This window comes from Tachypleus tridentatus, chromosome 9 (assembly GCF_004210375.1).
Source record: "Tachypleus tridentatus isolate NWPU-2018 chromosome 9, ASM421037v1, whole genome shotgun sequence".
NCBI lineage: Eukaryota > Metazoa > Arthropoda > Merostomata > Xiphosura > Limulidae > Tachypleus > Tachypleus tridentatus.
This window is the reverse complement of record NC_134833.1, coordinates 67,407,603-67,424,972: the sequence shown is the minus strand read 5'-3', so window position 1 is coordinate 67,424,972 and position 17,370 is coordinate 67,407,603. Positions and strand designations below refer to the sequence as shown.

Here is a 17,370-nt window from a genome sequence, read left to right as displayed (position 1 = left end):
TTTATGTTACTTTTATGATAATAAAGAATATACATGAAAAGCAAGAAATAAAATACCTGTCTGGGCCTTATTTTTATTATCACCTATTGATAATAACTAACCCTACTTTTTTGTACTAATGGTTGTAGCGTACTAAAGTTTTATTTGATTAACTAATGCATCAATGAACATAGAATAATAACAACAAAAACAGAAAATTTGTTATAGCTATCATAATATTTCTAGCTTTCTAATTATTCCAAAAAATAAAGCCATTATAAACATATCAACAAGATTGGATATATTTCTCACTAGAATGAAGCTTGTATTGATAGAATAATTGATGGTTTTCTGGACAAGAAAACAATGTATTATAATATGTTATATGATACATAGCAATCTTGGTTTTCTATTGGTTATAAATAATATAGTATTAAACATGAGAACATTTAACAAGTCCTGAAAGAGGATGTGAAAGGTTGGTGTGGCAAGAGGGGTCTGATTGTTTATGGTATTAAAATATGAATAACTAGCTACTGTTTTATGCTGTACTAACTGATAGAACAGAAGTACTTTAAATTTTGAATGTAAGCCACAAAAAACCTCTTGACATATGCAGTAAAGGATGGCCGTGCAGAGATGGTTAAGTTTAATGTAAGATTAGCTTTACCCTATTATTACAAGATACAAATAACATTCTCAGGTAAATTGTCAGTGAACATGAAATTTGAAATAACCAAGAGGCGATAATATAAGTTTATGTGATACAACACTCAATGAAGTTCAAACTGTATGCTTAAGCAAAGGGCTTAATTTTCACATAACTTCCTATAAATTACCTACCATCAACAACAAAGAAACTCTACAGAACTCATAGAAACTAACTGAAGTATAATCACATGTAACAAAAATGTGAACTATCAATCTTGCTGAATGAAGCCTAAGCGAAAACTCAAATCCCAATAAACAAAACAGTGAAAAACCTAAATTTAGGTTTTATAACTATTCAAATTAAAATCATATCCAAACCAAAGAGATTCCCATAAGGAAAGTTCATCAAATCACAAAATATTTTAACTTAAGCTTAAAAAACGACTGGCGAGAATTAATGAACTTGTGAACACAGCTCAATCTTCTGGCCAATAAAACTGTAAACATGTTGGTTTAATGAATGAAAATTATGTGGAAGCACGTTAAACACTGGAAATATTTTTATTGAAATGAATGAACATTTAATATTACACTATATTATTTATAGAATAAAACATCTGTACATTAAACACTGGAAATATTTTGAATGAAATGGATGGACATTTAATATTACACAATATATTCTTTATAGAATAAAACATCTGTACATTAAACACTGGAAATATTTTTATTGAAATGAATGAACATTTAATATTACACAATATATTATTTATAGAATAAAATACTTGTAAGTAAATTAAACAGTTCGAACTTTTTTGCATATTTTTCATGCATTTAGTGAAAGTAAAAATTAAAAAAAGCATACTGATTGTGCCTATATATGATTGTTTTTTTTAATTAGAAAAAATGAAAATGAAGTGCACTTCACTCTTTTCTACTGAATATCTAAGTGATTTTTTTTTGTTGTATCTTATGTTATGGTTTTCGCAGAAAAATTTAAAGTACAGAATCTTAAGTAATCTATGCTTTAAAATCCTCTTCATCAACTCTGAGAAAGATCTTTGTTTTAATGTTTAGTTTTTGTGACTCTTTGAATACTAACATTAAATCTCGTTACTTATTCTGTCCGATGGGTCTATTTCTTTGGTTTTAAGACACTTCATTTTATGTTTTTACAATCCCTTTTCTGTTTGTATTTACAGTTAATGTTTAAATGTATAGTTGTTACTGTTTACGTTACAAATAATATGTAAATTTACCGTTGTTGGTGTTTACATTACAAATAATGTTTATATATTCAGATGTTCATGTGTACATTTGTATATAATTATGTTTTCAGTGTTTCCAAAAAAATAGAAGACATTTATTCATCTTTTTCACTAGGTAAGCCTTATCTTTGATTACAACTTATATTTAACCCTTAAATGGCAGCCATCGTCAATTGATGCTGCTACTTACAACATTCCTCTGTTTAAGGATTAATTGATGTTAGAAAATTTTAAAGTACTGTATATTAAAAACATCTTCCTGTCAGGATTTGTTATTAAGGGCTGCTTCTAACATACTGTTCATTCAAGTTCCAACATAATCGTGTGAAAAACAGTTTTTTATGCTCAGTAATAACAAAACTTCTGAGACCCATGTTTTTGTTTTTTGAATTTAATATGTTTTAAGGACAACAAAAATTGGTATGCTGAAACTATTATTATTATTATTATAGGATTTTGTAGTTCATACAAACAAAGAGGTTTGCTGTACTAAAGGAAGGAAGCAGTTACAAACAATGGTATTTTAAAAAACAAAGTGACATATTTTACTGGATGGTATTACATTAATGTTAAGTTATTTTGTTTCTTAACCTTCAGTGAACGGTAGGACTATGATGCTCTAGGCTCTGAAATGTTACTACATCAGTCAATTGTATTGTTAAATCCATCTTGGCTAATCATCATAGGTTTCCTATGTAAAAAGACACTAGTTTTCATGTCTATGAAGGTTTGTGTTAGAACTAATACATAGGGAGAATTGTGTTGTGTGTGTGTGTGTGAATTTTCCATTTTATTGAGTTAATAGATGAATTTGTTCAAATGTTTGTAAAGAATATTCTGAAAATAGAAGTTGATTTATTAGGTTGTATCTTTCTGAATTAAGACAAAATAATGTATTGAAGAAAGATATTTGAAATTTTAAGTGATGTAAGAAATATCAACTCCAAGCAGCAAAGTCTAGAACTGTGGTCTGTTCAGTGGGTGACAAAAATATTTAAATTGGAAAGAAATGAGGTGTTAGATGTTTGTATTTATATGGATTACTAGCTGGAGTATCTGTTTGTTGGATGGTGAAATAAAACCTTTATGTCAAAGGATATGATATTTTGTTTCTTCACATCATAAACATTAAAATTACAATAAAGATACACAAAGATACCGATAGTGAAAAGAAAGATGTACTGTTTTCAAGATTTCTATCAATATGAAATTAGATGAGGGTCCTCTGACACTCCTCATATCATCCTCTATTGTTGTGTCAAGCTGTAATTGTTTCATAGGTTTTTAAAATTAACTATGGAATTAGGTGCGGGGTCAAACCCCTCATGTCATTCCCTGTTACTCTGTTAAGTTGTACTGGTTTCATAGTTGTTGTTTTTTAAATTAACTATAGAAGTAGATGGAAGGATTCAACCCCCCTTCATAACTGTTCTCATGTCACCCTGTATTTCTGTCCCCAAGTTTGCTGATTCATCAAGAAATGCAGAAAAGTATACGAAATAGATTTGAAATGATGGATACATGACTGTGTATTTTTTTTTATATATATAAGACAAATTCTATTATTTAACTGAAGTCATAAAAACATTCTTTGTGGCAGATGTAACTTAGTGCTTGCCTGAATCCAAGGTTACATGTTGTGTACAAAATCAAATGTTTACTATTTGGGGGTGTTATTAGACCATCTGATAATACTTCCCTTTTGGGACTGTGTATGTATTATTAGAGCAACTGACAACACTCGCATTTTGCAGCTGTGGAGGTATTATTAGAGTGACTGATAAGATTCACTATTCCAGTAAGTCCAGTTTTAGAGGTGAATACCATTTCTCTCTTCAATCCGTTATTTGAACATTAGATACAGCTAGAGCTGATAGTCCTCATTTAACTTCTAACAAACATTACAGACATAACTTTATGTATGAAGGTTCTTTGGTCCATGTTGTATTGATAGTCATGTTAGGTGAGACGTAAATATTTTATGTAACTTTATGTATGAAGGTTCTTTGATCCATGTTGTAATCATTGTCATGTTAGGTGAGACGTGTAAAATATTTTAGGTACAAAAAATCATATTTTCTTGTGTAAGTACACGTATATAAAATGTGATTGTTTGAATACAACATTATGTTAATAATATTGTTTTTAGTTCTGTCAGAGATTAGGAATAAGTCTGAGTTGAAACCTTTTCTCAGTTCTGTTGACAACACATTAACCCATGGATATTACTCCATAATCCAGGTAAGAGTTATTATTTATTACTATTTGAAGTTCTTGTAAACATTAATCATGCCATTAAGGAGACAAAGTTTTGTTTTATTTGAAAACTATAAATACTTGAAATTGCTATTTTAAAAATCTATAACCTTTAAATGTATACACCTTGTATTACGAAACCTATGAAAATATGATCTTCTTGGTGTTGAAACCAAATGTTTGCTGTATAAAGACACTTAATTTTGTGATCAACATACTAGTAATGTTCTCTGAAGAATTTGCAAGTTTGAAAGTAGAGTAAAGATTAATTCTGTAATACCATCTCAGTGTAACTGATAGGCTCCATACAGGATTGAATAACTGACACTATTTAAATTGGGCAAATGTGTTGAGAGAAATTTGGTTATTGAAATGTAATTTTATTTGTGCCAAACAATAAAACAAGCATTGGTGTGAAGCCCTGGTTTTGTTTAACTGTTTTTAGCCAAGACTGAAGGACTCATAGAATGACTATGGGTTTGTTTTTCTCTTGTAAAAACTTTTAGCTCATAACTTCATCAAATATTAACTATGTTGAGATCAAATTACAGTTTTGGACTCTGGAGTTCAAACACTTTTTATTGATGTATGTGATCATGTCCAAGATTTTATAGGTTGAATTATTCTAATCCTGCCTGAAAAATGTTAACTTGAGGGTAGTAATTTGAGTAATAAAATTGAAATCTTTGCTGGTGCACAGAAATGCAGCTAAATAAAAAGGGAAACAAAGATATTGTACATTAAATTACTCTAAGACTGCCGAAAGGAATTTGAAGTGCCATGGCTATTGAGGATTCCATTTCTTTTACTGTAAGAATCAGTCTATTATTTTAACTTGTTAATCTTCTAAAAGTGCTTTTGTTTACTGTAAGAAATAATCTTATATTTTAACCTGTTAAGGTGTCAAAAAGGATTTGTTTCCTGTTAGAAGCGATCTATTATTTTAACTTGTTAAGCTATGAAAAGGGACCTTTGTTTAGTGTAAGAATCCATGTTTTTTAACTTGTTAAAGATGTAAAAGAGGATTTCTGTTTACTGTGAGAAGCAGTCCAAAAACAAACCCATTGAGCTGTAGTTAATTGTGTTTTAAACGGATACTGTATTAATAGTATTGTAATCTTCCATCCCAGGATCCCATTGACTTCTCACTGATTGAAAAGAAAATTAAGTGCAAAGAATATTCCAACAAGGAAGAATTCCTTGAGGATTTCCAGAAGACAGTAGATAAGTTTGAACTTTTCAGTAGAACTGGAAGTGGTAAGAAAATTATCATCCTCTTTAATATACTTTCTACTATTAAATAAAACCAATCACATAGTAAGTAACCATGTTAAACATGTCAGGTGACATTAACTGGATAAGTAACCATGCTAAACATGTCGTGTGACACTGGATGGACAAGTGGCCATGTTAAACACGTCGTGTGACGTTGACAGTAAATGTTTACTTATCACCTTTTTGCTGAGTGTGGTATTGCTCAGATGTGGATACAAATGTTTAATGGTCTGTTTGAAAATGATTTATTTTATCCTAAATATTTGTCTGAAACACACAACTGTGTACACAGATATCAAGCTAATAATAACTTTAATGTCTTGTCATAATTTGAAATTAAAAACCTGTCATGAGCATTTAGCTTTAAAATAATCAGTATACACATAAAATATAATTAGTACAAAAACAATTTCAGAAATAAACTATTTGAGATAAGTTACTTTAACTGGAGTTTATCAACTTGTATGTAGTATTTTTTTTAATAAAACAGGTTGGAAAGTAGTTAAAAACCTCACTTTTAAAACAGTTTGAAAAGCTAAGTTTAAAACAAATATTCAAACACCAAAAGATGATAGAAATTTCATGCTTGGGAATTGGATGTCTCGTACAGTACAAAATGCATTTACTAAGTTACTTGTGTATTATATAAAGGGACTAATTTCAATTATGACTTCATATTGATATCACATGAAATATGAATAATAAGATGGGAATTGTGAAACTGAATCTTGTTGGGTGTCAATTTGTTGTTTTAGTTTGAAGTTAGGTTTTATAAATCCAACAGTGTACATAATTACAGAAATGTTTTATATTTTGGTATGAATTGTTTTTAGTTATTTATGTAAGCAAAAGGAAATAAACTTTTGACCCTGTGTGTCTTTCATTCTGCTGGATATTGTTAGGTGGAAAAGGTTTATTAAGCAGATTAATATATCTGGCTTACAGGTTTAACTTATTACCAAAATATAATAATTATTAGATATTTTAGTGGAAAACCTACAATTAAATTACAGTAACATGCACCAAAAACTGATTCACTTAATATTTTAAATATTGTAGTGAACATTATGGTTGCTAAAACAATTTACTTCACAAATGATGATAGCTTGTATTTAATTTAAAGTTAAAAACTAACTATTTTTGTAAACATAAAGATAGCATGATACCATTTACATACAGAAATCACCAAGGTTTTTATATCACAACAATTGATTCAAGTGGCAAGAAACTGACCTCTGGCTAAGGCCATTGCTCTAACTCTGTATTAAAGGAATTTCCATCAAGATTCATATATAAAGTTTCAACTATGAATATAATCCTTATACTACATTTATAACAAGTACCTAACCTAAATCACAGATTTCCAATTATTTATTAAACTTTGTAAGGAAACCATGAAATAGTATTTTTGTTGTGTTGAAATTATTAATATTAGACATCTTTTATGTGAAAGAAACTGTCAGAGAGACTCTGGGACTGAGATTTTTGTTCCAAAAGCCAAAATTTGAGCTATTTTAGTTGAAACCAAAAGTCATTTGGTTGGATATGTTATCTAGGTTGCATGAAATTCACAATTAAAAGTATAAGTAATTCTTTTATATTGATAAATGGATGTAACAACTTCACGTACAAATGACTTTGTGTATATTTTATCTATAAATTCTACACTGAATTACAGAACATTTACACTCTTAATTCTTAACGTAAGACAGTACTAGATGATTTCAGTTAAAGTTTCTTCACACTTAACATTAGACAGTATTAGATAATTTAAAAATTAGGTTTCCTAGTTATACTTTCATTTATTTGATGTTGAAATTTATAATAAAAATTAATTCAGATTCTTACATGAAGGTATTTTGATTTAAGTAAGATTCAAAAATATAATAAAAGTAGGTTTTATGAATGCAATACTTCAGATTTCTCACACGTTTGATAATTTAGTTTTTTTGTATGAGTGTTAATTTTGATGTAATGTTTGAAATTTATGATGTTTTGGCTACGCATAAATAAGAGCTTTAAGTAGTTTTTAATGTAAACAAAATTTATACATAAAATTAAATAAATGCCTAAATTAAGCTATTCACAAGACAGCTCATCAAATGTTTAGTTTATTCTTTCTCAAAATAAAAGATATTCTTGTTGAAAAATTATTAATAAATTAACATTAAATATAGTTAGTGAGACATTAAAATGTAAAAATAATTGTTTTGTTACTTTTGTATATTACACAACAGTACACATATCTATGGCCCAAAAAGTGTTAAAAATGTTATGGCAAGCAGTAGAGAAATACTTTCCAGCTGATCCAGGTGAGTGCATAAGTATTGGCTTTGTCCTTTATCTAAGTGTAAGGTAGTTTAGGTTTTCAGCTTAACCAAGTGAGTGTAACATCCATCAAGTGTTATGAATAATAAAAATATTTGTGATAACAAAGTGAGACATAGCAGTTGATGAAATCTAGAAGTTCAGAAAGGTTTCTTTACAATAGAATAAACTGAATGTGAACAGCAAAGGAAAGATTTGAAAAGTATAAAATTAAGAAACAGTCTTTCTTGAACAAAAAAAATAAAACATGCTAGACTATTTACTATAACACAAGTTAAGGCAGCATTATTAAAATTATGGCTGTTGAGAGAAAAAAGAACTTGTCTTTATAAAGAGAAATAGCAGAATTGTGTATGTGACTTAGTTAAACAAAAGTTCTAGTGTGGTATCCAGTAATGCTAGGTTACCTATATTAGTGATTATTCTCATAGTGCACATTCAAGAGGTAGGTATCTCTCAGTTTATACTAACTTCTACACAACTCCTATACTTGTTATAATCCATACTCCAGAGATGATATATCACATGTCCAAATGTGTATGAGCTCTACGGAATTGTCACTGTAGTGCGTACCTTTAGCCTGGTGCAAGAAATAACTCATCCTTATGGCTACTTGCATCATTCACAGGGGTGTTAGGTAAATGTAGAAATATGAAAACCTGTTCCTGAATATATACAAAGAAAACATTTTATGGCATCGGGACTTGTGGACCTTTTCAAGATGTCATCTTTTGTTGCAACTTGTAGTGGTGATATTGCAAATCGCAAATGAACATAGCTGTTGAAGACATTTTTACTGCTCGTGGTTGGTGTGGCAGTAGTCAACAACAGCTGATACAGTAGTGAGTGCATATGTTGACTGGGATTCTACCCTAATTTTATCAGTTTGTAGCCACATTGTAGAACCAAGGTGAGCAATGACTTTCTGCCACTGACTTCAAGATAAATAGAAGAAGGCTTACATTTTACTAACTAGACAAAGTTAAACTGAACTGTATCTTCAATATCTGTATCATCAACTATGACATCTTATAACAAATCAGGATTAAAAATCCCAAGTCATATCAGCTTCTAACAGGTCAAAAGTCACTCTGCATTTTTACAGTATGTTAGGTCATAATTGAACCTTTTCTAACGAAAAGTCACTAATCTGTTGAAACAAAACACTAACTTGGTCTGGACAATTCTACAATTCTGCCAACGTCCATCATGAACAAAATTGACTGAGAGCTCGGAGAGCAAGGACTATAAAGCCTGTTTGTATACAGTTTTCTTTAACAGTTCAAGCCAACACCATCAACTTTCCAGAAACATGTCCAATTGTTTCACCTGTCCAGGCTGTTACAATGTAATAATGATTATTCCTCCTCAGAAATAGTGTGATTGAGCAATTATCAGATGACATTGCATTGATGTTTTGTGTGATATTTCAGAAAGTGAGGTGTATACTCCCTGTTATTGATTGACTTGTCAATTATCTGCGAGGGCTAATTTCTGTTGAGACAGAAAGTTGAAACCAACATTTCATCCAATCATTGGACAGTCATTTCACTCCTCTGCTGGAGTTTGACTACTCGTGCTGTATTTATGTAACACTGGTTCCTTTATCCTCATCTACCGAGTCAAGCCTGAACAAAAGAGTGCTGTTGATCTTTCTGTGTTTCTTGGAAGGACCAGTTTTGAAGTGATATAGAACTATAGAACTTCACCTTCTTGTTATATTAAGTGCCAATCATACAATTACTGCAGCTCTTTACTAACCCTGTTAAGCTGTTAATGTATAAGATATAAACTTGTCCTTCTAGAATGTACAAGGTTAGGCAGTGCAGGAATGTACTATAACTCACAACTTAATGTTTTGTTGTTACCTGTCTTCTGATGCACAGTTGCTTCATTACAGGTCTCAGTGTACAAATTCATGTGCATCAATTACTGCAGAATGTTATGCCATATTTATGTGTCGATACCGCAATAATTTTATATTCAGCAGATGAGCAAAACTCAGATCCACTGAGACTTCTTGTACAAACATCAGAAAATTTGAGGAACAACATTATTTATTTATTGTTTATTGTGTGGTATACCATCATGAGATGCAGAAGGTACTTACATGAAGGATTGTATCTATACCACAATTTAAAGTCAGACCAAAATCTTAATGTAGTATCCCACAATTCTATATTGCCTACGTCAATGAAAGTTGAAAATATGCAGCTGTATTATTATGGCCCTTGACTTGATCCTAGCCGTACTTTATGGAAATTTGAAATATTATACATTTTCTTATTGTATGATGGTTTACCAAAGCTAGATCTGGCTAGGATAACATAGAGAACTGGTGTCAAGACAGTAACTGACCTAGCTTTCCACTGGCTGGGATTACCTAGAGAACTGATCTCAAGAGAGTAACTGACCTGGCTCACCACTGGCTAGGATAACAGAAAACTGATGCAAAGACAGTAACTGACCTGACTTCTTCACAAGGATTTTGGCAATTAAATACAAATATAAAATAAGTCAACAAATAAATTTTTTTCAATGCACTCTGAGAAAGGGTTATTAATATTTATATAAAAACTTATAGAATCATATAATAAGGATTTCTTCAAAGTTAATTTTATCAGGTATACTGATTGCTATGTTTATTTTTAGTTTCACCCTAAGTACCTAGATTACTCTGATCACAAATGAATATCTAGTTCAAACCATATAGTGTTATATTTTTTTAGGGTTAAGCTGTATTCCGTTTTCTCATTCTTCACATAACATAACTATGTTTAAGATTAATTTTCTTAGTTTTAGTTCACCTTAAATTTTGGACGACAGCTACTTCTAATGTGTAAATAATACTGTTCTCTTTCTAGGCCTGAGTCATCGAAAGTAATTTATGCCATTGTTCCTGGATCGCTATCCATTTGTGATTTTAAGTGCTCTCCTATATAAAAAGTATTACTCATTGAGCTTGATTCACCCATTTTTCACCGAGACCATATACCATTCTTCTCTTCTGAAAACCTAGGGTCTTTGTAATTGCCAGACAATATAAGAAGTATGAACTGTGAAACCATTGTCTTTCAGTATCAGAAACACTCTTGTATGTGTGACTGTATGAACAACTTCCTGCACGAGAAATAAATATCAACCATGAACTCAAGAGTTGTAAACTAAATATTATATTACTTGTGGGGATATTTATTTATTTCAGATAGACGTTCCATACATGGCACTTTGGCCAAGCTTCAAACATCATAATCCACCTCTCTAAATTAAGTGCAAGAAAAAGAACGGCTTTCTGCTACTGTTACAACCTCTGTTAAATCACCATTTACTCCATGCAGTTTAGGAAATCTCTGTTTCAATAGAACTACATTATAAAAGTTATCTTCATTTTAATTTCAAGCAATATAGGAGATCTCTCTTCACATCAAAGGTATCAAATACAAATATTCTTACACTTGAAGTATAACAGCCATCTGTTGATATTACAGACAACACAGAACAACCACCTGTTCATGATGCAAACAACACGGAACAACCATTTGTTTTCTAAAGAATGTTGAAACTGGATGTCTCTCTGTCCACACAGTTATCTCTTTATTCAGTTTTCAATGTTTCATCTCCAGTAAACCACTATCTAAATTGTTGGTCTCTCTTGTCTTTTCCAGTAACTGTTATTGTTCAGACTGTGCTCTGTTCCCAAACATAAACTTTATGATCTACATTTATTCAGAATCTCTCTCTGGTAATGACTGTATTAAAAAACATTTCTGTTCTTCCATTGTTGTCCACTTTCCACTCTGGCCTTTTCTCCTATTGTCTCCGGAATGTGGTTCCATAATCTCCATGTGCTGTCTTTTGTATTTTCTCCTTCTGTTTTTGTTCTGTCTTTTCTTCATTAATTCACCTCCTAGTTTTAATACATGTTCTTAATTTCTATTTATAAGGAAGATGTGTGTGAACAGATACACCAGTTGATTTATTGTATTTTCAGTTAAAAATAAACAACTAAAGCAATATTCTGCAACCATACAGCATGGAAATGACCAAAAGGTTTGAACACTTTCTTGCTAAGATTGTATTAAAATCTGGTTATGGTGAGGCCACAAGATTGTACATCTGTGTTATTTGATTTTTATTCACAGTGTATATGTAAGCATTCAACCTAAACAACATTAGTTGGTTTTATATATAATGTATGTTTATTTTTTTCCTTAGATTATTCTTACACATTTAAAATATTAATTTTAATTGTACGTTTCTTAGAAAAGAAAGTATTTAAATACAGTTTGAAATTTTTGTTTAAAATTCCTAGCAGTGTGGTATCTATCAGTTGCTAGATTAATATGGCAAGTTGTAGTTTAGTCTCTTACCTTGTCAGTCTTGTTGTGATAAACATTATTTAATATAAAGATACTGAATGATGTTTCTCAGGGAATTTCTCATCTGTTTCTGTTTTCATAATTTCTTGGGAATTGTGTAATCTTAGTTGTTGTTTTCCTACCTGTTAAATAAATCAGATCTGGTTTATTGTACAAACATTTAAGAAAAGATGAATTACCAATAATTTTGTTTTATAAATTAAAAAAGACTCAAAGTTCCATAAAAAAATTTGTTTCACTGACTTCTCTAAAATATTATATTATTAATTAATGTTTTATTATTATAATATAAACTTCTGAGTGTAGCTAAGCATACTGTATGAAATAAATCAAAGGTATTTCTTATGAAAAGCTACCATACAAGGTAAAAATAATTCAACATAGATTATATTTTATTATTAAAGCATTAAATTCTTGACCACGAGGCACTTTTCAAACTACTTAGTTGCGGTCTTTTATAAAAGTTGTCTTATGAAAGGTTTATATGGCTATTGTAAAAGTTAAAAATACCTATTTTTGATACCCACTTGTTTAAAAACCGAGAATAGGTTATTCAGCAAAGAGAATTTCAGGTTTAAATGTTTAACAAAGTTATGACGGTTTCTTCAGAAATGCTTCCCAGTAGCATGGTGGTATGTCTGCAGATTCATATTGCTAGAAACTGGGTTTTGATACTTGTGAAGGGCAGAGCACAGATAGCCCATTGTGCAGCTTTGTGCTTAATTCTAAATAAACCAATTCTTCAAAAACACAAGACTCTTATATTTACTCTTTATAGTGTAGACGTAGCTATTTAAAAATATATTTCTTCTAAATACTTAACTGGGAACAAGAGAATATAGTAAGTGAAAGCAATGAAAGTATAACAGAGTATCAGAAACTTGTAGTTACTACCTACAAATTTCAAGACTGTACCAATTAAGTTTTATAAGTTGATGTATGTAAAATGTTTTTGTCATTTGGTTTATGCCTACGGTAAAACAAATAATAAATGATTTTTATATGTATCAATTAGCAATTAAAAGCAGTTTATTTCTGACCAAAAATGTTAGGTAACTTTTATTTAAACTAAATACAATAAATATCTTGTTAATCTTATTACATCTTATCTGAAAGTTTTAGAATAGTTAAACAACTAGTGAATTAAAAAGTAAAACAGTAATTACATCTTACCACCTTGTGTACTTTACTTCTTATCACATTGTGTAGTTTACTTGCTGCCACGTTGTGTACTTTCTTGTGAACAAAATAAAAGACTGATAGGTATCATTGCTGTGTAAAAATTTCTACATTATTATTTTTTCATAGCCCATCTGGAGCTAACTGAACGTATGGCACATTACAAGCCAGCTAACTGGACATATGGCACATTACAAGCCAGCTAACTGGACATATGGCACACCACTTTCTTAAGATGCTTCTAAGAGGAAGAGAACAGTTGTGCATACAAACACCTGATAAACAGATAAAAACTAGAGAATAATACAGTTTCTGATCCTATTTACCATTGGTTATCACTTTGAAATATTTATTCAAGGACAATATGGTAATTTTTAATTTAAAACCGTTGTTACAAAGGTGGAAGTGTTTTGTGGCCCACTGCTAGCACACTTGACACTAGAGTCTAGAGCACACCTTGTTGTAAATTTATTAAAGAGTAACTTGTGTAATTATTAGAAATACAATTATGGTACCTGTAACAAGCAACCTTATAACACTAAGTTTTTTTGTTTTTTTTAGACACCCAATGTTTTGGTTGACACTTGTTTAGAATATTTGTACTATTAGTTCCAGGTTGTGTTTTAATGGAATACACCTGTAGAGGGTGTGAAGCAAAGTTTTGAGTGTCCAAAATACAGAAAAACACATTTGGTGTTATGAAATCATTTATTACTGGTATTAAAACGTCATATACTAAAATGCATGAGAGAAATTAAATAATGACAAATAACATTAGTTTGCGTTTGTGGTAAAACAGGTGGTAATGTTTTGATGCCATACAGTGATTGCAAACGGTTAATTTGATCAGGGTTTTGAACAACATTATTTAGACTGAGAACAATCAAGGGTCGTTATTTTATTATTTTAACAACTACAGTAGGAAAGTTTCAGATATGGGCAATAAATGAGTCGAATTTTTCAAGGGTATCAAAAATCTAAATTATGCGAAATTACTACCTGCCACATTCAATACTATACTTTTTTGTATCCAAATTTCCACATTTTTTTAAAATTTCACGGTAAAGAAATGTAGTGCAGTAAATTCATGATCGTAAGGTATCACATTGGTTAAAAAGTTAAGTGATCTGTGACCTAAGAAATGCGATAACTTAACTTTCTATGGAGACCTACCAAAAACAAAGTAGGGATTGTAACTTAGAATACACATTTCTATACTGTAGAGAAGTAATTCATAATATAGCGACCAGGGGGTGAAGGCACTCGACTCGTAATCTTAAGGTCACAGGTTCGAATCCCTGTTACACCAAACATGATTGCCCCCTTTTAGTCGTGTGGGCGTTATAATGTTACGGTCAATCCCACTATTCGTTGGTAAAAGAGTTGACGATGGGTGGTGATAACTAGCTACTTTCCCTATAGTCTTACACCGCCAAGTTAGGGTCGGCTAACGTATATAGCCCTCGTGTAGCTTTAAAAAACAAACGGGATATAAAGCGACAATAATTGTAGTTTTATGCCATCATTACTTCTGTCAATGAAAATTTAGTGTGTTCATTTAAGATTTAGTTTGTTTATCAGAGTAGAAGAATATAAATTATTGCTTCATACAAGGTAATTACAGGTGTCATGAAACAAGTACGTAACGTGTTTTGTAATAGTAGAGTTCATACAAATATGAAATGGATTATTCGTGAATTATAAAATACACGAGGTAAGACAGAGTGAAGTGCTTGGTAATTGTAAGTTTAATACACACGTGTTGAATACATGATTATTTTGATGTATATTTTGTGAAATCTCGAGGATATAGTAATTCTAAGCGTCATAGCATTGAAGAATGTGAGTTTAATTTACATGTGCGTATTGTTATTTTGTCAGGAGGTATGAATGCATGGATTAACATATGAAATTTTATCAAGTTTAAGAACGATTTGAGCCAGGGTGAAATGAGTTATGCTGGAGTAAGTGCTGACTGTTTATTGAGTGCTACAGTTAACGATTAATCAACATATAGTTTGGTCAGTCTGATGATTTGGGCCAATAATTTCAGTGCTGCGAATTAGACTAAAACTTAAAAATTAAAGAAATAAAACATTTGTTGTCTGTGAATGTACTAGATTCAGCATTCTTCTCTTTACCAAATAATCAGAAAAAGCCCAGTCAACAAACCTGTACAATAGTGGTAATAGGAGGCGTATCATTTTGGTTTTAAAAAATCCAATAACACTTGCTTGAATATTTGCTGGAAATGATTATAAATAGGAAAGAGTCAAAATTAAAAGACGACCAAGATTAAAGTAGAAAATGAAAATTACTTCAGAAGAAAGATATTAACTAATTTTTAAAAATTGGGAACGAAACTACTAAGCGTTAAAAGAAGAGTTTGTTTGTTTGGGAATTTCGCACAAAGCTACTCGAGGGCTATCTGTGCTAGCCGTCCCTAATTTAGCAGTGTAAGACGAGAGGGAAGGCAGCTAGTCATCACCACCCACCGCCAACTCTTGGGTTACTCTTTTACCAACGAATAGTGGGATTGGCCGTCACTTATACACCCCCACGACTGGGAGGGCGAGCATGTTTAGCACTACGCGGGCGCGAACCCGCGACCCTCGGATTATGAGTCGCACGCCTTACGCGCTATAAAAGAAGAGAGTGTAAAAGGAAGCGCAAAATAGATGACTGAAAATAAGATAAAAGCCCAGAAACATTACAGAATGATTAAAATAAGAATGAAGATGCTCAAGAGTACATCAGTGAAGTAGAGAAGGGTTGCATCATCAAGATGAAGGAAGCACATTAATACTAAGAATACCTAGAAATTTAATTAATAATTCAAGACACAAAATAGTCACATATCTCTCTCTATCTGCTCAAGATTTCTGACATCAAATATCATTATCGCCTCCTAATGGCACAGTTGCATGTCTGCAGAATTACAACGCTAAAAACCGAGTTTCAACACCAGTGGTAGGCACAGCACAGATAGCCCATCGCGCAGCTTTGTGCTTAATTCTGATAAATTAGTCTTTGAAATTTTGTGTTTGTTATTGCCGTGAGAAGAGCGTAGATATAACATTGAGTAGCTTCGCGCTTCGTTAGACAAACACAGATGCTTTATTTTCGAATAAAAGATAAACCTAGAAAGTCTGAAACTTTAAAAAGGAAAAATTAATCCAATTTTCCAAGTCCATAACTTTTACTTTTTTAATTGAGTCCTTTTTTAACTTTGTTTTTTATTTTGAATAAAAATGCCTGTTTAAGTTTTGCAACCTGTCGTCGACCACTGTGTTAAAAGAAATAATAATAAGAGCGTTTTTGTTTTTTGCGCAAAGCTACACGAGGGCTATTTGCTCTAGCCGTTCCTAACTTAACAGTGCAAGACTAAAAGAGAAATCAGCTAGTCATCACCATCCACCGCCAACTCTTGGGCTACTCTTTTACCAACGAATAGTGGAATTGACCGTCACTTATAACGACCCCATGGCTGAAAGGGCAAGTATATTTGGTGCGACGGGGATTCGAACCCGCGACCCTCAGATTACGAGTTGAGCGCCTTAACCATCTGGCTATACCATGCTTCTAAATAGAGTGGTCAAAGTGATTGCTTGTACTGCCGATACTTTTTGAGATTGTACGCGTTTATACTGGATATTGCCGCATTTTACATTCGAAAACTCATAAAGTCCTTATTATGTTCGGATCACTTTTTATAGCGCAATGAGGAGTCTCAACTTTAACGTGGCTATAAGATTTGGTACAAATCCGGTCACAATTCACAAACTTATTAATCCAAATCCGCGAAAGTGTCCTGTCACCATTCTGTTCAGGATAAAAGATAAAGAAGAAACATTAAGGCTTATGGAGACTGTAAGCATTAAAAACTTCCAACCGGAAATAAATGCCACGAGTAATTCTTGAACACGAATAAAGAATATCCAATTAAATAGACCTTCAGTTTTACATAAAGTCACAGCATCTACATGGCTTAAATTTCTAAAGTGCAAAGATAAGCCATAATAATCATCTTATTTATACGTACAATGTACAACCAA

At 31.4% G+C, this 17,370-nt stretch overlaps 1 protein-coding gene across 3 annotated transcripts in view; it reads left to right on the top strand.

Annotated features, from left to right (window-relative positions):
* Positions 1–13,405, top strand: part of LOC143225387 (chromatin remodeling regulator CECR2-like) — a 33,767-nt gene extending 20,362 nt beyond the window's left edge. For 2 of the 3 annotated variants that reach the window (XM_076454689.1, XM_076454690.1), the window contains exons 11-15: positions 1,970–2,013; positions 4,048–4,139; positions 5,285–5,411; positions 7,667–7,741; positions 10,622–13,405. In XM_076454689.1, the coding sequence (XP_076310804.1) occupies positions 1,970–2,013; positions 4,048–4,139; positions 5,285–5,411; positions 7,667–7,741; positions 10,622–10,641 (358 nt within the window). In that variant the 3' untranslated portion in view covers positions 10,642–13,405. Of the gene's footprint in view, positions 1–1,969; positions 2,014–2,350; positions 2,417–4,047; positions 4,140–5,284; positions 5,412–7,666; positions 7,742–10,621 lie in introns of those variants that run through there. The other variant, XM_076454691.1, reaches the window with a different exon arrangement.
* Positions 13,406–17,370: the final 3,965 nt, after the last annotated feature.